Here is a 21291-nt window from a genome sequence, read left to right as displayed (position 1 = left end):
CCCTCTTCATCCTCCTACCTGTCTCACTGTTCTCATCAGGCTCCCTCTCCCACACTAACCACTCACAAAATTCTGGCATTCCCCAAAGCTCTTTCTTCCGTAGCCTTCCATAGATAATCTTATTATACCTTCAAATTTCATCTCTATGCTAAAAAGTCTTTAATCTCTATCTCATCTTCCAACCTCTTGCCTAAGATTAGATTCATGTTTCCAAATACATGATATGAATTTCAAGTCAGATGTCCTGCAGTCATCGTAAGTTAAGCAATTTCCAAACTAAACTCATTTTCATCCACCAAATCTGCTTCTTCTTTCACATTCCTTATGTCATTTAGTGATATTATTCTGCTAATCTGTATAAATTCTTATACTAATCTCAGACTCATAGTTGACTCCTTTCCCTTTTAAAATCCATTATATATAAAATGTGGTTAATCCTGCTATTCTACCTCCAGTCCTTCTTGCATCTATCTCTTTTCTCTGTATTCACTGTTGTTGTTGTTCAGGCGCCCAGTTGTGTCCGACTCTGTGCAACCCCATGGACTGCAATCCTCACTACTGTTGCCCTAATTCACATAGTCATGGGCTCATGGTTAGAATATTCTTCTTATTGATCTCTTCCCATAATGCCATTCTCCATACTACTGCAAGAGTTATTTTTCTAAGCTGCAGATCTAAGTCACTTTTCTGCTTTAAAAATCTCAATGGCTTCCCATTACTTATAAAATAAAGTTCAGTTTCCTTAGGAAAAAACTCTTCAGAAGATGATTTCAACCTCATTTGCAATGTCACATTCTAGATCAGACCATTCATCGTTAAGAAAGCAATTTCATGCCTCCATCATTATCCCCTTTCTTAAATGGAACGCCAACAGAGTGGAACGAGAAGTATAGGAAGCAGGCACCTTCTGTCTGGTGAAACTCTATTCATCTTTCAAGTCCAAATTCTAGGGTCATCTTTTCTCTAAAACTTTCTCCAACCTAGTTAAACAATATGATTTATTTTGTGCTTTCATAGTAATTTGTTAATACTACTATTAATACTACTAAAAACACTCCATACTATTGTAGTTAATAATTACCTGTCTTTTGAGAGTGTGAGCTCTTTAATAATCTTTGTATTTTAGGCACCTCTGAAAATCCTAGAATAGTGCCTAACACATAATAGATGCTCAACAAATGTTGTGAATTGAATTTCTTTTGTGACACCCCCTTTCTCTAAATAATTTCCGAACATCTCCACTTATTACTGTTTTACCTATAAATATCTATTGGCTATATAACTGGCCAAATAAAAGAAGGTACACATACCACATTCTTTATGACATTTCTATGAATTTTAAAATATACTGTCTAGTAATATTGTTTAATTTGTACAGTATCCTTTCACTATTTTAAAAAAAGAACAGCAGTATATATGATTTCATCTTATATTTGTTACTGTCTTTTAGTTTTTTAAAAACCTATCTTGATCTGACCTCAGCAGCAATACAACAATTACCCTTCACTCAAGAGTGGTGAAATGCTTACAAAGAGACAGAAATACAATTAAAGAGTAGATCTGACCTTCCACTCAAGAAAACTCCTATAGAACCAAAGCAGCTTTTAAAAAATTAAACTATGTTCTATTTAGTACCGAAGGATAAAGTGAAATGAATGCAGATGTTAAAACTCCTAAGACAAAACCAATTTCATCCAAATTATAAACAGGTCTCACCAGGAAAGCTGAATGCTTATTTCTCTTAATTCAATTGACTCCTGCCCTCCCCCCAACCGCCCCAGGGGAAGAACATAGTTGAAATATCACTGGGAAAAATAAATGTTTACTTTTCTTATCTCAACTAATTTTGGGGGGCATGACTGACATATTCAAGTTTATAGTCTCGTTTTACATCATAGTTTTCCTTACCCTGACAGTACTATTTTCATGGTCTTTTAAACATTAGACATGAGACTGAAGTGTTGGGATGCAAGGCAGATTAGCTGAAGCTAAAATGAAAATTACTCTGTTTGTTGCTTAATGATGAACTTTACCTATATAGGGATCATTAAGCATTTTATAGTATTCTGATCTAATGAATTACAAAATACTTTTTGAGAATTTGGAAAAGCTTATCAAATTAATCAGTGAAAATCTGATTTCTCCAAAATACAAATTAAGAGAACATGTTAGCTGCAAATGGATCAAAAAATCAATAATTACTTTTATAACAATTTATATCAAACAAACTCAACCACAGAATAGTACAAAGATATATATTATTACAAATTATATTAATACAGTGTTAGAATTTTATAGTATAACTAGTATAATAGTTTAAAATATCTTACTTTCCCAAAATAAAATAGATAATAAATAGAACAACTGATTTTGGGTTCACCAGACTTTAAAGTGAACCTTGTATTTCACAACTTCATATCACTTTACACGTTTTATTATCTACTTCACTGAAATTAAAATTTAATGTAAAATAAAATAGTTGTGCTTTAAGAAAATAATCATGTTAATAACATAACAATTCTCTTGATAAAATGTTAATACTAGAGAACCCAACTACTGTATACATGTTCTAAACATGGCTTTAATATGACTCAATGAAATTGCTGAGGAAAGCTGAAGAGATCAGCTAACAATAATACTGATATAATTCTTTATTATAACCATTTATTAAAACACTATCAATGGTTTTATGAAAAGGAAAATTAATTTTTGTCACCTCTGAAAAGTCATACAAAATATAAATACACACGTGTATGTGTGGTTTTTCATGTATGAAGCATTACAGAAAATTTAATGAAATTTAGCTTTAAAAACAGTCACCTTTTAGAAATACAAGTGCAAGAAGAAAATGGGCCTGACTTTATTCCTATAATATTTTTGCAATATTTTCTTAGCATTTAATAGTTATTTTAAATGTCTACAACTACTTAAAATATTTTAAAATTTTACTATTAAATAAACCTACATGCTTCTTCCAGGTTCCTAGTGCCTTCTCATGCTCATTTTGAAGATTAAGGAACTTTTCTTCATTTTCTTTTACCTTCTCCCTTTGCAGCTCATTATCTCTTTCAAGGGTCTGCAATAAAATTAATTATCCAAAAAATAATCAATACCACATTAATGAATTTTGATGTGTTTTATGTTGCTTGGACCTTTGCTTCTAACATGCTGAAAGTGCCATACAGATCAGTGATAATGTGCTATCTCAACAATAATTTTCATAAATTAACAGAAAGGTGCTTATAGTTTAGTTAACAGGAAATAGGGGGAGGTTATGAAAAAGAAATGGCTATAAAAGGGTATAAAAACATTGCCATTATTCAGTTTCACTGCATAAGTTTTAATGTACTGAAAAAAGTAATATAAAGTACAGCACTGAAAAATATGAAATGTAGCATAATCCAGCCTAACCCTACTAAAATTTTTTAACTACCACAGAATATATTTTCCCTATCTGTTTATTTCAGAAATTAATTGGCTGGAAAACTCTTAAATACAATTAAAATTTTAAATTTCAAATTAATACTTTTTTAGTAGAACTTCAGTATTCACTAATTAACTTATTACTTCACAAATTAACATATTACATAATCACTACCACACTCTCCTCTTCCCTTCCCAAAAAACCTTTAAAGAGTAAAACTATCACTGTTTTCTAAGACAAAGGTTTAAAAGATATTAAACCAGTATCACCAATATTATTAGGTTTCTTCAGTGTCTGCTGATAATCCAAGTAAACTTCTGTAAAAAGACAAATAGTAAGAACTCTACCTGCATGTCTAATATATCTGTAATTTTTTATGTTAATCTGTTTATCATTACTAAAGCCAAATACATTCAGGGTCAACATGCAAGCCATACAAAGGATACAGAAAGAAAAAGCAAAGTTTTCCTCTACTGGTTTTCCAGCTCTCCCCACCAGAGGTAAAGTAGTTTCTTGTGTATCCTTTCAAAAATTGTCTATAAGCATACAAGTATATATCTTTCAAAGCATACTATACATACTCTGTTGTGCTGCCATTGGCTTTTCTAAAAATATGAGTAATATGTCTTGCTTAACTTCCATATCACTATTAAAGATCTTATTTTTAGAGGCTTCACAGTATTTCAACTATTTAAAGAGTCCTCAAATACTACATAGAATATCAATATGTGAGACATAATTATGCAAAATTTTGAGAACATTTGATAAAACAATTTTAACACAAAGATTCTCCTCTGGCTCATAAAGAACTATGCACTTTGAGAGCACTCAATGAATACCTATTTTGACTGTCTCTACTTTAGGAAAATGTAAATGTTTTTAAAGAAGTCATGATTTAACCTTGATTTATAGGTAACATATGATAAAAAGTTTCTAAATATTTACAAGGGTATTATTTAATAGGTGCTTAGTACTTTAACATTCTAACAAATATTTACAGTATCTATTTATATTAGTAACACTATTTTAGAAGACAGACAAATCAAAAAATTCAGAGAAGATATGGGAGAGTATACCACACAGTATCCTAGTAAAAATAAATGACCTAAAGTATTATGTTCTTAAAAAGCACATTAGATATATCAGTCATTTCCGGTCTGTAACTATATCCCCCATCTAAAAGAAAGTGCCTGTATCTGGTATTCTCTCAGTTTTCATGTTTTGGAGACATTCGATCCTTATCCTACAATGTGAACTGACTATTCTTTCATCCTGCTACACTGATCTGGCAATCTTTGAGAATTTCCTTTTTTCTTCTGTGGTGGGTCTCCTGTCTTCTAGATCCCATGATTTCCTCCTGGTTTATTCCCTTGTCTTGGTAAAGCAAGCTGTTACTTTTTGATAAAGCAGACAAATATCATATTTTTTGAAACTTTACATGTCTGAAAGTATGTTTATTCTACCAATACTTAATTTGTTTGGCTAAATACAGGACAATTCTGTTTTGGAACCTCTGAAAGCATGGTTATATTATCTTCTACCTTCCAAGGTTGCCAATGAGAAGTTTGAAGCCATTATGTTCCCATTCTCATTTTGGATCCTTCATAGGTGACCTACTTTTTTTGCCCCTCCCCCAAGAGAGTTTTATAATCGTCTCTTTTAGTATGAAATTTCATAATGATATGCATTGGTGTTAAGTAAAACAAACTCAGATCCGGCAATTCTGGGTTACTTTCCTGCATTATCTCTTGGATCATTTGCTCTCCTTCCACTATCTCTGTTCTCTCTGAAACTCACCAGACCTCTTGAACAACCCCCTCATTTTCTTCCTTTCCTATTTTCCATCTTCTTGTCTTTTGGTTCTACTTTCTTAGATTATTTTGATGTTATCTTCTAAACTTTTCATTGTACTTTTTATGTATGCTAATATATTTAAGGGTTATATTTTATTCTATGAATGTTTTTTAGATCCTAAATTACTGTTTTTGGATTAACAGATATATTTCTCTTAACTGAGTATATTTTCTTAGCTTCTCTAAGTTTTTTTTCATTACCCTATTTGTTTTGTCTGTTTTTCACGCTGGAGATTTTCAAATACCCAGTGATCCTTAACTGTTTGTTCATATTTAAGAATGAAGTATTAAATAGCCAGCTAAAAGTTTTATCAACTACAAAGTTTTGTCACTAAAATGGTGGCTTCACTGTGTATTGATCTGGCTGAACTGTTTCATCAGGAGAGCTTAATTGCAGGTTAGTTGCCACAAAATCTTCCATTCTGCTGCCTGGAATTTACAAGGCTAACTGTCCTCCAAATGGGGAGACTGCTTGGAGGCTTCAGAATTCAGTATGCAGACTTTCCAAACTATTCTTAAAATAATACTCTCTGTACTGTGCTAGTAAACTAGGTCTCAATAAAGCCTGATTTGTAGCATTTGCCAATCTCTTTAAAGTTTAAAAAAAACAAATAAACAACCCACCGTGGTTAATTCAAGCTACCACTTATTTAAACCAGCTTACAAAATGACAACAGCTCTAATAACCAGCTCTCCCTGGTACAAACTGCCTCCAGCACATCACTGAATCTTTCCAGTGTCAGTTGCTCCTCAAACTCTGCAACTAGTTCTCTATCTTTTGCCCAATAGAAGATAAGGAGTGACTGTGCAGATTAGGGAGAAGAATCTGAATGTGCAATAGCTTTCCACGCAGACCTTCTAGTTACTGGCTCCAGTTTGCATCTTACTTTAGAGGCACATGATGCTTGCAATTCCTGCTCATTTCTGTTGCTTTAACTTGGGTTTCTACTTTCTCTCATTTGCTGAGTAAATGACTAATTTTCCATTTGGTTCCTACTTTTAAAACTTTATTTTTATTGTTTCTTCTTCCCATTTCTGCATTCTTGTGGTTTTTATGTCATTTTATTGCAGCTTCAGAAGGAAATATAAGGGAATGTACAGGTTCAATCCAATATGTTTAACCAGAAGCCCTGACCTGGCAATATTTGAACTTGCAGAGTCCGAATTTACTCACTGTTAATCACCCATTAATTTAGTAAGATTTAATGAGCTCCTATTATGTGTCAGAAACTTATTATGTGTTTTATACTATTATGTGTCTTATACTATATTAGTAAAAATGTTAGTATTCTTATGGAATTTATATTCTACCAGGGAATTATTTGGTATTATCTGTAGGCAATGGCAACCCACTCCAGCACTCTTGCCTGGCAAATCTCATGGACAGAAGAGCCTGGTGGGCTGCAGTCCATGGGGCCGCAAGAGTTGGACACGACTGAGCGACTTCACTTTCACTTTTCACTTTCATGCATTGGAGAAGGAAATGGCAATCCACTCCAGTGTTCTTGCCTGGAGAATCCCAGGGACGGGGGAGCATGGTAGGCTGCTGTCTCTGGGGTCCCACAGAGTCGGACATGACTGAAGTGACTTAGCAGCAGCAGCAGCAGCACCTGGATTAACAAGTTTGAAAACCTTCTCTGACAAAATATATATTGTGGAAAATCAAAATAAAACCACTAGTTAATGCTTTAATATACCAAAAACTAAGTAAATTATTCTGGTTAATACTATGTTAACACTATGATTATAGCAGCAAACTAAATAAATAATCTTCCTAACACTATGATTACAGCAGCATAACTATACTTTTATCTGGACTAAACTATAATTAAATCACAGTAAAAAATATTCTCCATCATGAGAATTTAGGTCTTCTATGCTCCAAACTGTACTTTAAAAAAAATAAGACAGATGACAGCATGACTGCAGAGCACTGAAAAACAGCAGGCCATTATGAAGAGTAATGATCCCTTTTAGTACAGGTGGAATTAGAATGCTCCTCAGGAAAACACTTAAGATATCTATGCAGCATAATCCTCAGCAACAGTTCAACATTAATATTTTGTTATACTATATATCAGTGGTTCTCCAACACCAGTCTGTAAACAAGAACTGATCCATGACAAAAATCTCACTAGTCCATGGCAAAAAATGTCAATGTAAGGTCATTGAATGTGTTTTCTTATAAAGGACTGTCCTTTATCTGATATTACATCCTTAATATACTTTTGGCGTTAAAATGTTATCTTTTATAAAATGAAAGTGATGATAGATGGTACTATTTTTTAATGCCCTTAACTGTTAAGATAAAAAGCAGACAATTCTATCTTGTTCTTGCCAATACTTTGTTTGAAATTTCACTATATGAAATCTAGCTTCTCTATGTACTATCAAGGCTTAGGCAATAACGGGTTTAGTAAAAAAGAGGCATTTGGATTATCTAAAATATTTCCATTTATAGCTAAAAATCCTGTAAACAGTTGTTGTCATCATTAACTCAAAGAAACTATTAGGTTGGTGCAAAAATAAGTATGGTTTTGTACTGTTGAACTTTGCCATTTGCTATTGGAATACATTCTTAAATAAATGTGGTTGTTATACATTATTTTGATGTGCATGTCTTGCTTTGTGTTTTTTGCTAATGAATTATTTGCTGTTTAGTTTATATGTACTTTAGTCTACAGAAATATGGAAATGATGTTAGACAAAAAGCAAATTCAAGAAATTTTTCTTATTTGAGTTCAAAACAGGTCACAAAGCAGTGGAGACAATCACAACATCAACACATTTGGCCAAGGAACAGCTAATGAACGTACAACGCAGTGGTGGTTTAAGAAGTTTTGCAAAGGAGACGAGAGCCTTGAAGATGAGCATAGTGGCCGGCCACTGGAAGCTGACAGCAATCAACTGAGAGGATCACTGAAGCTACTACATGAGAAGGACAAAGAACTCAATGTTGACATTCTATGGTCACATGCCATTTGAAGCAAATTGGAAAGGTGAAAAAACTCGCTAAGTGGGGGCCTCATGAGCTGACTGAAAATGAGAAGCATTGTTGTTTTGAAGGGTCCTCTTCTCTTATCTACACAACAAACCACTTCTCAATTTGGATTGTGATGTGCAAAGAAAAGTGGATATTATACAACAATCAGTGACAACCAGCTCAGTGGTTGGACCAAGAAGAGGCTCCAAAGCACTTTCCAAAGCCAAACAAGAATGAAAAAAGTCACGGTCACGTTTGGTGATCTGCTGCTGGTCTGATCCACTACAGCTTTCTGAATTCTGGTGAAACCATTACATCTGAGAAGTATGCTCAGCAAATTGATGAGAAGCACCGAAAATGACGATTCCTGCAGCTAGCATTGGCGAACAGAAAGGGCCCAACTCTTCTCTGTGATAATGCCCAGCTGCATGTGGTACAACCAACATTTCAAAAGTTGAACCAATGAGGCTACAAAGTTTTACCTCATCTGCCATATTCACCTGATCTCTCACCAACTGACTACTACTACTTCAAGCATGTCTACAACTTTTTGCAGGGAAAAATACTGCCACAACCAGCAAGAGGCTGCTTTCCAAGAGTTTGTTGAATCCCAAAGCACTGATTTTTATGCTACAGGAATATACAAACATCTCTTGTTGGTAAAAAATGTGTTGACTGTAATGGTTCCTATTTTGATTAATAAAGATGTGTTTTAGCCTGGTTACAATGATTTAAAATTCAGAGTCCAAAACCATAATTACTTTTGCACTGACCTAATATATACATTATGACTACCATAGGCCCTGTAGAATTCAATAATACATAAACATTGGATTTAGAGCTGGTGAAGGACAATTTTTAAGTTGTGGTCTTTGTATAAGTGATTCAGCAACAGTGACATTTCCAACAGGATCTAGGAAATATATCTTAACAGTGTAATGTTGTAGAAATAGTGCTGGAGCAGAATCGAGACAAAGATTTAATTCTGGTTTTGCCACTAATTTGGGGCCTTGAACTATTCTGCTTGACTTGTGGATCTCTATTTCATCACAAAATGAAATGGTTGGATTGGCTAATCTCTAACATTTTGTTCATCCTAAAAATCTATGTTTCATCTCCTTTAAATGGATTAGGGGACAATCCTGGTAACTGCTTTCATCAAGAATTTGAATAAATTACTTCATATGTTCCTTGGAAGGTTTAACACCTTAGGGAAATAATCCCCATTAAGCACCTATAGGGTGGGTAGAGGAGGTCAGTTCAATTCAGTCGCTCAGTTGTGTCCGACTCTTTGCAACCCCATGGACTGCAGCACGCCAGGCCTCCCTGTAGATCACCAGCTCCTGGAGCTTACTCAAACTAACGTCCATCAGGTCGGTGATCCCATTTAACCATCTCATCCTCTGTTATCCTTTTCTCCTCCTGCCTTCAATCTTTCCCAGCATCAGGGTCTTTCCAATGAGTCGGTTCTTTGCATCAGGTGGCCAAAGTATTGGAATTTCAGCTTCAGCATCAGTCCTTCCAATGAATATTCAGGACTGGATTTCCTTTAGGATGGATTGGTTGGATCTCACTGCAGTCCAAGACACTCTCAAGAGTATTCTCCAATACCACAGTTCAAAAGCATCAATTCTTCAGTGCTCAGCTTTCTTTATAGTCCAACTCTCACATCCATACATGACTACTGGAAAAACCATAGCTTTGACTAGATGGACCTTTGTTGGCAAAGTAATGTCTCTGCTTTTGAATATGCTGTATAGGTTGGTCATAGCTTTTCTTCCAAGGAGCAGCGTCTTTTAATTTCATGGCTGCAGTCACCAACTGAAGTGATTTTGGAGCCGAAGAAAAAGTCTGTCACTGTTTCCATTGTTTCCCCATCTATTTTCCATGAAGTGATGGGACCAGATGCCATGATCTTAGTTTTCTGAATGTTGAGTTTTAAGCTAACTTTTTCACTCGGAGACTCTTTCACTTTCATCAAGAGGCTCTTTAGTTCTTCACTTTCTGCCGTAAGGGTGGTGTCATCTGCATATCTGAGGTTATTGATATTTCTCCTGGCAATCTTGATTCCAGCTTGTGCTTCATCCAGCCTGGCATTTCTCATGATGTACTCTGCATATAAGTTAAATAAGCACAGTGACAATATACAGCCTTGATGTACCCCTTTCCCAACTTGGAACCAGTCTGCTGTTCCATGTCTGATTCTAACTGTTGTGTCTTGACCTACATACAGATTTCTCATGAGGCAGGTCAGGTGGTCTGGTATTCCCATCTCTTTCAGAATTTTCCACAGTTTGTTGTGATCCAAACAGTCAAAGCCTTTGGTGTAGTCAATAAAGCAAAAGTAGATGTTTTCCTGGAACTCTTGCCTTTTTCAACGATCCAGCAGATGTTGGCAATTTCATCTCTGGTTCCTCTGCCTTTTCTAAATCCAGCTTGAACATCTGGAAGTTCATGGTTCACGTACTGTTGAAGCCTGGCTTGGAAAATTTTAAGCATTACTTTGCTAGCATATGCTATGAGTTTAATTGTGTCGTAGTTTGAACATTCCTTGGCATTGCCTTTCTTAAGGATTGGAATGAAAATTGACCTTTTCCAATCCTGTGGCCAATGCTGAGTTTTCCAGATTTGCTGGCATACTGAGTGCAGCACTTACACAGCACCATCTTTTAGGATTTGAAATAGCTCAACTGGAATTCCATCACCTCCACAAGCTTTGTTCATATTTGCAGATAACTGGACTTTATGAAACTTTTAAAAATCTTTTATTGGAGTAGGTGAAAGGGTTAAAAGAAGGGGGAGATTTGGCTCTAGCATAAGTTTTCCATCTCTGCCTTCCAGGTGAAATCTGTACAGTATTGGGGGGGCAGGCAAGAGAAATGAGTGAGGCAAACCTCTTTACATAACTAACCATAGAACATCAATGGTGAAAAGATAGTGTTTCACTGTTCAGGTTAAGTTTGGCTTTGTTCAGTGAGGATGGATTCAGCATAATTTCTGGGGCCAAATGCAAAATTTAAAAAAAGAAGAGAAAAAAAAAAGCTAGTAAAGATACTGATACTAAACCTTTTCTTTTCTCTATGGTTCCTCCATCTCTCTGTCTCTCTACCCCTCCATTTTTCTTCGTATCCACCTATCAAGGTGCTTTTTATTTTCTCTTTAATGTCCCCTGGGATAGTCACAGGCCAAAGACAGATCCTCACCGATGCCTAAGGGCCTCACCACACAACTCAGCTTTGAGTTCTACCTCCTGCAAGCTACAAGACCCATGTATTATGTTCTTTCTGAAGTTGGGGAAGTTAGTCTCTCCATCCTATGGGCCCTCTGGTAGATGGGTAACCCCCAAAGGATTGCAACTGCTAGGCAGGGATGCAGCTCACTACCTGGATTGAGGACTCACTTCCTGCCAAGACACCTACCTAATGTGCTAGGCATGGCCAACCTAGGGAAAAAGATGCTGAAGGGCACATGTACTCAACCCTGCTACATCTAGGCCTCCACCAGTGTGGGGTGTGCATGCTAAGTTGCTTCAGTTGTGTCCCTCTCTTTGTGACCCTATGGACTGTAGCCTGCCATGCTCCTCTGTCCATGGAATTCTCCAGGCAAGAATACTGGTTGCCATGCCCTCCTCCAGGGGATCTTTCTGATTCAAGGATCAAACCCACCTTTCTTATGTCTCGTGCATTGGAAGGCAGGTTCTTTACCACTAGCACCAGCTGGGAAGCCCAAATATTGGTAAATGACAACAACAGAACACACAGGCCTCTACCCACCAATGTGACCCAGCCAACACAGAGTGATGGCAAGATAGGAGCAGGGAGGATAAGGCTGTGCAGGGCCCAGGGCACAAAAGGGCAGAAGAGACAGCAGCTAAGAATGGTTCCTTGGATGCAATGGGAGGCTGGAGAATGCCAAAGCTGGGGCTTCAAGCCCTGGTGCAAGCTCCATTTTACCATCAGACTTAATTTACAAAGCATACATTTAAATATAAAAGTTAATAAAAATGTCAAGGAAGTGACCACAGAATATTAAACCTGAAACTTGAGGCCCCTCTGGCTATCAGCCTTATGCAACTGCACTGGTTACATTCTCATGAAGCTGGTCCAGGCCTCTGCTGATGGTGGTCTTTTCATGGGAGGTGAATATACTTTTTTGGGAAATGTTGAGCTTCATGTTTCATTATCAAGAATCCCTTCAGAGGGGCACAAATACCTTCCACTGGCCACCACAGTGGAACATGTCCCCAACTCCTCTTGAGTGGGACATCCCATCACTTGGCAGTTTCTGCTCTTCCACTAACCACTATGTTCCTTCATGTGAAGCCAAGGAACCACCGTGTTCTTGCTTATGACCCTTCTAGGGCCATACCGCATTAGAACAAGCATAATACACACTTCAAGTCCCCCTGGAACAGATTCCTCCAAAAACTTTACTCCTTGAATTTTCTAGACTAAAACTGGGCATCAGTCTAGACGTTCTTGGTACACAACTTCCAAACTTCAAGAAATATACACCGAATTCTCCTACAAAATGAATTTGTCACAATTTACTGGCAACACCACAGTGAACCTTTAGATTTAATAGCATCACAAGCATCCATCTAAAAAACTAAGATGGCAGTCTCCCCTTCTTGTACCCCAATTTTTACATGATTTTCCTATAGACTCCTTCATTTTGATTCATGAGGGGAAGACATCTCTCTCAACTAGGGATGTAAGAGAAAAGTATCACTTAATCCTCATTCCCAAAACACTTCCATAACTTCTTCCCCTCCTCAATCACTTTCTTATACATACTGGGAAGAAGATGATGGGGTGATTGTTGTGGCAACAGGACCAGTTCTATCATGTTGTGAAAAGGGATCTGCCTCCCACCCCACTTCTGAAAGCTCACTGATTCCTCTCCTAGAACGTGGTATCATTTCTCACCTTTTATTTTCAGTTTTGAATCTTGGCCAAAATCCTAAGACACAGAGAAAAAATACCTAATCTGTTACAAAATTAAATCAATTACTTGATAAAACGCAACGTTTAACTAGTGACTTAAATGCTAAAAAAAAAAAATGCTCATTTCTTTGAACAGTGATACCAAGTTGATGAAGGAGGTCAATACTTTACCCCTAAAATTAAAAATGATCTCAGATAAAGCTGGACATATGAAAGCAACTAAACAGGTAAAGTTCATTAGATGAAAATATGCATATATATATATAAAATCAGGATATGTTTTATATATATATCCTAATTATTTTCTTTTATCACCTTCAATTTTTCTTCTATTTCAGTATTAGCTTGAGTCTGTTGCTGAAGTAACTGCTGCAATTGTTGGAAAGAAATGATGATACCCTTTAAAAAAGTATAAATATGATATATTAATTGAAAAAGTTTTGAGGCAGTAGGTATGTTTCTAAACTCACATTCTTAAAACATATTTTCTAGTTTCTTATTCCAGTTTAATTTCAATGCCATAATAAACAATATACTGAAATAAACTAATGGCACATTTATTAATATTTAATGCAATTTGTATTATATGAGCTCTTACAAAGTACTATTTCTAAGAGTTCCTCAAATAATTAACAAAGTTTTTGAAATGGGCCATGGATTCTGAGACACTACTGAAAAATGTAAAGTATTCAAAACAAAACTATTGTTGGCTTTCTCCTCAAATAGTAAATATATTGCTACTAAAATGGCATAGTGTTAATGGGCGAGAATGGCCTGGTATGCATTCAGGATCAAATAGAGAAAAATCAGAAGAGAAAAAAAAAGAAACAGGAGAAATTTTATTTGTATATCTTTTTTTAAGAATAGAATAATTATAAATATCAAATTCAAATGAGAATATAATGTCCTATTAAAGCATGCTATAAGCATAAATACATTTCAATAATTATCTGCTAGAGTACCAGTAGTCTAAACTAAGGGAAACAGTGATTTATATTTATATACTTTATTTATGATTTTAGTGTAATCTTTTTCCAGCTTTATTGAGATATAATTGACATATGTCTAAGCTTAAAGTATAAAATATGATTTGATACACATATTTATTGTGATATAATTATCAAAATAAGGTTAACATCTCTATTACCACACATAATCACCAATTTTTTTGTATGTGGGAGAACATTTAAGATCTACTCTCTGTAAAAAATAAATAAGCTACAAGGATATATTGTACAGCACAAGGAATGCAGTCAATATTTTATAATAACTTTAAATGTAGCATAATCTATAAAAATTTTGAATCACTGTTGCATAGTTAAAACTAATATAACGTTGTAAATCAACTAGACCTCAACTAAATAAATGTTTTTAAAATAAGAATACGTCTTCAAAGTCTCATTTAAAAAAAAACTCCACTCTCTTAGCAACTTTCAAATATGACATCATGCTGCACATTACATACCTAGAACTAACTCATTTTACAACTGAAAGTTTGTACCTTTAGAACACCATCTCCTCATTTCGCCTTTGATTTTTTTTTTTTTTTTGGCTACTTTACAGCATGTAGGATCTTAGGTTCCCAAACAGGGATCGAACCTTTACCCTTTGCATTAGAAGCATGCAGTCTTAACCACTGGAACATCAAGGAAGTCCCTGATTTATTTTTTAATGTGAATACAGGTTAGACTTGGTTTAAGAGGTACATATGTAATCCATTCAATATACACCAACTGAGTGTTTACTGAGTGCTAGGAATTGACCTAGGCATGATTCCATTTGTTGTTTATTTTCCACACTGTATTTGGTTTTCAGAATATTTACTGACTTCCAAAATATCTTAGGTTGCTTGCCTGTTTTTCTTCTTGAATACAGGTAATCTCTTCATTGATCTTCTTATTTAATTCCAATTCCTAAAAATTTGAATAATTTTAAAGTTAAGATACAAAATTCAGCAAATTATACATTCAATTCAGGACTTAACAAATTCAGGAGTATCATGACCTATTTTTACTCCAGAGTAGCAATGTTTGTCTACTGTTGAATTAATGATTCTAGTGAACTGAAGATGGTGTTAGATATTCAATACAGGCTGGTGCAAACTTATAAGTAGTGATAATATTAAAGACAACAAAATTTCTCATCTCCAAAAGGTTTCCTGAAGATATCATTATGCCAGACGATTACCTGAAAGTGAAAGTGAAGTCACTCAGTCATGTCGAACATTTTGCGACCCCATGGACTGTAACCCTCCAGGCTCCTCCATCCAAGGGATTTTCCAGGCAAGAATACTGGAGTGGGTTGCCATTTCCTTCTCCAGGGGATCTTCTTGACCCAGGGATTAAATCTGGGTCTCCCACATTGCAGGCAGACTCTACTGCTGAGCCACCAGGGAGTATCACCTCTAAAAGGAATTGTAAAGTGAAAGTCACTCAGTCATATCCGACTCTTTGCGACCTCATGGACTATCCAATCCATGGAATTCTCCGGCCAAAATACGTGAGTGGGTAGCCTTTCCCTTCTCGAGGGGACCTTCCCAACCCAGGGATTGAACCCAGTTCTCCCAAATTGCAGGTGGATTCTTTACCAGCTGAGCCACAAGGGAAGCCCTAATTACCTGATACCATAGTAAAGTGAAAATAAAGTGGTTATAGATAAATTTTGTTGATAATGCCAAAAGGTATCTAGCAATTTTTCAAAAATTCATGAAATCTTTCTTAACTATGTATATTTACAAAGAAGGAAAAATTTTGTATTATACTCCTCTTATTCAATTGTTTATGTAATCTCATAAATTTTACAAAAATTTTAATTTTATAAACAGGATATATTTAAATAAATACCTTTTTGAGTCTTTCTTCAAGTTCTTGAAATTTTTGTTCTTTAATTGTTAAATTGTTTTCTGCTCCCATCTTCTGTTGTTGACATGTGACTTTGGTCTTTATCAAGTCTGAGGTTACTTTTTTAAGCTCCTTAACATAAAAAACATCAAACAGAGAATTCAGTATAGATATTTCATTAAAGCAAGGCACTTTTCCAACAATTTAAAGTTCATTTTAAACCTATTCTACTACAGTCCATGGGGTTGCAAAGAGTCGGACACGATTGAGTGACTAAGACTGGCCCATTAAGGTCTATTTTCCCTACTTTCCTTGCAAGATAATTAGCCAACGTGGTAATGCTGTCTGTGGTTACAGAATAGGCAAACACAATGACACAAAGCTAGAATGCATGATCTTTGTTCTTAAAAAGAATACACTAACTAAATGAACTAATCAAACAGAAGTAGGGTGTTTTCCCTGATGACTTATTCAACAAAAATCTCCTAAGATAAAAGATTATCAATTCCCAAGTTATTAGCAGCTAATAAGAAAAATTTATTTAAGAAATAATTATAATATAATGCGATGAGTGTTTTAACAGGAAAAGTTTAGGAAAGTACATAAGTTTAAAGGATGAAACAGTTCGGATGAGGGCATCAAGAAGGCATTACACAGGACAGTGGTATTTAAACTGAGTCTATAAAGATAAATTTTTTAAGAGGACAAAAAATGAGTAGATATTCCAGGAAAAAACATTCAGAAAAGTACAGAAACATGAAAGGGCATGGTATTTTTCAAGGAAACAGAACTAATATGATATGACCAGAACTAGTATGTCATGGGTAAGAGGGAGGAATTTAAGACACTTGCTCCTTGGAAAGAAAGCTTTGACAAACCTACACAGTGTATTAAAAAGCAGAAACATTACTTTGCCGACAAAGGTCCATATAGTCAAAACAATGGCTTTTTTTCCAGTAGTCATGTATGTGAGAGCTGGAAGGAGAAGTGCTGAAGAATTAATGCTTCTGAATTGTGGTGCTGAAGAAGAGTCCCTTGGACAGCAAGGAGATCAAATCAGTCAATTCTAAAGGAAATCAACACTAAATATTCAGTGGAAAGACTGATGCTGATGCTCTAATACTTTGGCCATATGATGCAAAGAGCTGATTCACTGGAAAAGACCCTGATGCTGGGAAAGATTGAGGGCAAGAGGAAAAGGGGGCAAGAGAGGATGAGATGGTTAGATAGCATCACCAACTCAATGGACATGAATTTGAGCAAACTCTGGGAAATAGTGAAGGACAAGGGAAACTGGTGAGCTACAGTCCATGGGATAGCAAGAAGTCGGACATGAATTAGTATCTGAACAGCAAGTTTTGACTAGAAATTTGGCAAAATTCAAGTATCAAAAGATGCGTAGGCCAAGCTAAAGAGTTCTAATTTTATCTTACAGACAATGAGGAATTAACCACTGGAGGATTTTGGTTAAGAGAATGACCTAACAAGATGTGCCTTTTAGAAAAATAACTCTGGCATCATTACAGAGGACAGAATTTATGGGGATGTAAAAGAAGTCTACATTGTGCAGTTACATGTTCATCGAGTTTAACAGACACATCTGAATACATTTAAATCCAGAAATACCAACTTCTGAGGGGGTATGTATTCTATAGTACTGCTGTTTTGTTCAAGGATCTGATTTTCTTGATTACACAGCATCATAACCAGAGATCAAATTGCCAACATCTGTTGGATCATAGAAAAAGCAAGAGAATTCCAGAAAAACATCAACTCCTGCTTCATTGCCTACACTAAAGCCTTTAACTGTGTGAATCACAACAAACTGGAAAATTCTGAAAGAGATGGGAATACCAAACCACCTGACCTGCCTCCTGAGAAACCTGTATGCAGGTCAAGAAGCAACAGTTAAAACCAGACATGGAACAATGAACTCGTTCCAAATTGGGAAAGGAGTATGTCAAGGCTGTATACTGTCACCCTGATTATTTAAGTTCTATGCAGAGTACATCATATGAAATGCTGGGCTGGATGAAACACAAGCTGGAATCAAGATTACCAGGAGAAATATCAATAACCTCAGATATGCAGATGACACAACCCTTATGGCAGAAAGTGAAGAGAAACCAAAGAATCTCTTGATGAAAGTGAGAGAGGAGAGTGAAAAAGTTGGCTTAAAACTCAACATTCAAAAAACTAAGATCATGGTATCTGGTCCCATCACTTCATGGCACATAGATGGGGAAACAACAGAAACAGTGACAGACTTTATTTTCTTGGGCTTCAAAATCACTGCGGATGGTGACAGCAGCCATAAAATTAAAAGATGCTTGCTCCTTGGAAGAAAAGCTGTGACAAACCTAGACAGCATATTATAAAGCAGAGGCACTACTTTGCCAACAAAGGTCTGTCTACTCAAAGCTATGGTTTTTCCAGTAATAATGTATGGATGTTAAGAGTTGGACTATAAAGAAAGCTGAGCACAGAACTGATGCTTTTGATCTGTGGTGTTGGAGAAGACTCTTGAGAGTCCCTTGGACTGCAAGGAGATCAAACCAGTCAATCCTAAAAGAAATCAACCCTGAATATTCATTAGAAGGACTAATGCTGAAGCTCCAGCACTTTGGCATCTAATGAAAAGAACTGACTCATTAGAAAAGACCCTGATGGTAGGAAAGATTGATGGCAGGAGGAGAAGGGGATGACAGAGAATGAGATGGTTGGATGGCATCACCAACTCAATGGACATGAGTTTAAGCAAGCTCCAGGAGTTGGTGATGGACAGGGAAGCCTGGTGTGCTACAGTCCATGGGGTCACAAAGAGTTGGACACAGCTGAGTGACTGAACTCCCTTTGAGCTTTGAAAGCCCCCAACAGAAGCCAGAAATGCCAGATACTAGCTTCAGAAACATGAGATCAGGTGCTGCTAATCAGCAACACCTATCTTGGATATTGGATCAGGAACTAGTTGGTAGATAGCAGAGGCCATGCTGGTCATGTCAAGCCTCCATGAACAACAGTGATACTCCTGTAGCAGTAGCAGTATCCACTATGGTCAACAGTGGTGGTATAAGCAGTGTAAAACAGCTTAGTGGTGGAAGCTGGTTTCATGCTATGGTTCTGGATATACATTCCCTGGCTGTCGATGATTTTCCAAGTCTGAGATGAACAACATCCAAATTTCTTTGCTGAAAAAAATCATCTTTCATTTAAAAATCTTGATTAGTACATTTCAATTTTTAAAAACTGAAATTGGTTCATTAGGGTGATGAAATTATAGGAAATTTTTATTTTCTTCATTTTGTTTTTTAAGTATTTTCTCTTTTTTTCTAAAATAAACACATTTCTCATGTATCAGTTTTTGAATAGTATGTAAAGCTAGTTGAAACAGGTGCAATCACTTCACTTTTAGTAAGAGGAAAGATGACAAATGACTGAGTTCTAAAAAAGTCCAAGATTCATGGATTAAATAAGCTGCTAATATAGAAACCTGAAGTCAACTGTGGGAGGAGTGAAACCAAGAGAGTGTGGTATCAAGGAAGCTGAAAAAGGAGTAGCAGAAAACTGGGCTCTCAATACCTCCAGAATTCTATAAGTTACCGCCTTAGCCACCTAGACAGAAACTCACCTGATTAAACCTCTTTGGGTTTAGCCCAAAATCCAGGAGAAAAAATTCATTGTTCTCAGTTCACATTTCCCCTTTAGATATGTATACTGCATAAAATGACTGCTAAAGTAACCACATGGGTCAAGAGATAGGGCTTTATTCTCCTATCTCCAAAAAGCAGGCAGACAAAATTATGCACTAAGAGAACAGTCAGCATGTACTGAATAAGGAAAGAAGTTTAAATGAAGCTGGTGAGCCTAGAAGAGTAAGTAGTATACTGGATATCCTGCATTTGTGCCTGCTGATTCATTTTCCACTCTTTATGACCTGTGCGGCTGACATCTGTGGATACTGCAAGCAAGTTCCCTTCCCTCTGCCTTTGTTGGGTTCAAACTCTGGGAGGCACCAGTAATCAGTATGCTAGGAATACAGAGTGATTGAGGTATTTTTCCCAGCTCCCTCCCTACATGACCACAAACTGGCAACAGCTCTGTACCTTTACCAAAGGCCACAGCTTCTGATTTGCAGCTTTCTTCGATAGCTTTACCTATAGCTCTCTCCAGGTTCCCTCCCTTGTAACCACCAGGTCTAGGTGGTGTAATCATTCCCCAACTGCTTCTGTCCCTTGTGGGCTTCCCTTAACCCCACCTACAATTTTGTAAATGGCTCTTCCATCAGACTTCTCTCAATTTCCCATTCCAGTGTGCCATGTTTCCTGACTCAATCCTGTTTAATACAAGTAAATTGAAAGAAGGCACTTCAAGTTGCTGTAGGGAACATGAAGAAGAAAAAGGCAAAAAGACAGGGAAAATTAAGAATTATGATAATGGCAACAAAGATTTTTAGATTACAAAGAATGAAGATGCTTATTAGGAAGTAGTAGGAAACAATGTTGGGACCAGATCATGGAAGTTCTGGAAAGCTAATTTTAAGAAGTTTAAGACTAAATCAACACATTGTATACCATAAGCTTAAATAATGCTGTATGTCAATTGTATCTCAATAGGCTGGAAAAAAGTTTGGGACTTGATTTGAAAGACAAAGGAGAACTATTCAATTTAAAACTCTTTCCACATGTGCTAAGTAGATGTGTCAGGCATATACAGGCAATATATTAAAAGAATAACTTAGTAAAATTAGTCTGGCAGAAAGAGTGAACAAAAACTGAAGGAAAGAACACTGGCTAAGAGGTATTTTATTAATCCAGGAATGAGATGATGACTGTCTATACTACTAGAAAATGGATAATGAAAATATGAGACATTCTGAAGGAAGATACAATCTAACAGAGAGAGGAAATGAAGGAAAAAGATTATTTCAAACTGTCTAAATGAACCGAGAATAGCAAACGATGAAATGTGAAAAAGCGAAGCATGAAAATGAAAAGAAAATGAAAAAGGTGCTTCACTGATGAAACATGAAAAATCTATTAAAGATAAGGAAGAGATGGATGATATTCTGAGACTGACTCTTCAGTTCAGTTTAGTCGCTCAGTTGTGTCCAACTCTGCGACCCCATGGACTGCAGCACGCCAGGCCTCCCTGTCCATCACCAACTCCCAGAGCTCACTCAAACTCATGTCCATGGAGTAGGTGATGCCATCCAGCCATCTCATGCTCTGTTGTCCCCTTCTCCCCC

At 36.2% G+C, this 21291-nt stretch overlaps 1 protein-coding gene across 1 annotated transcript in view; it reads right to left on the bottom strand.

Annotated features, from left to right (window-relative positions):
* The window catches only part of CCDC73 (coiled-coil domain containing 73), a 110994-nt gene that overhangs the window by 24108 nt on the left and 65595 nt on the right, over positions 1-21291 (bottom strand). Inside the window, exons 9-12 of the mRNA XM_005690053.3 lie at positions 16050-16178; positions 15060-15119; positions 13504-13605; positions 2966-3079 (exon numbers count right to left, since the gene is read on the bottom strand). Coding sequence (XP_005690110.2) covers positions 2966-3079; positions 13504-13605; positions 15060-15119; positions 16050-16178 — 405 coding nt within the window. The remainder of the gene's footprint in view (positions 1-2965; positions 3080-13503; positions 13606-15059; positions 15120-16049; positions 16179-21291) is intronic.

Source organism: Capra hircus, chromosome 15 (genome assembly GCF_001704415.2).
Source record: "Capra hircus breed San Clemente chromosome 15, ASM170441v1, whole genome shotgun sequence".
Classification (NCBI taxonomy): Eukaryota; Metazoa; Chordata; class Mammalia; order Artiodactyla; family Bovidae; genus Capra; species Capra hircus.
This window is presented reverse-complemented; position numbering and strand designations above follow the sequence as displayed.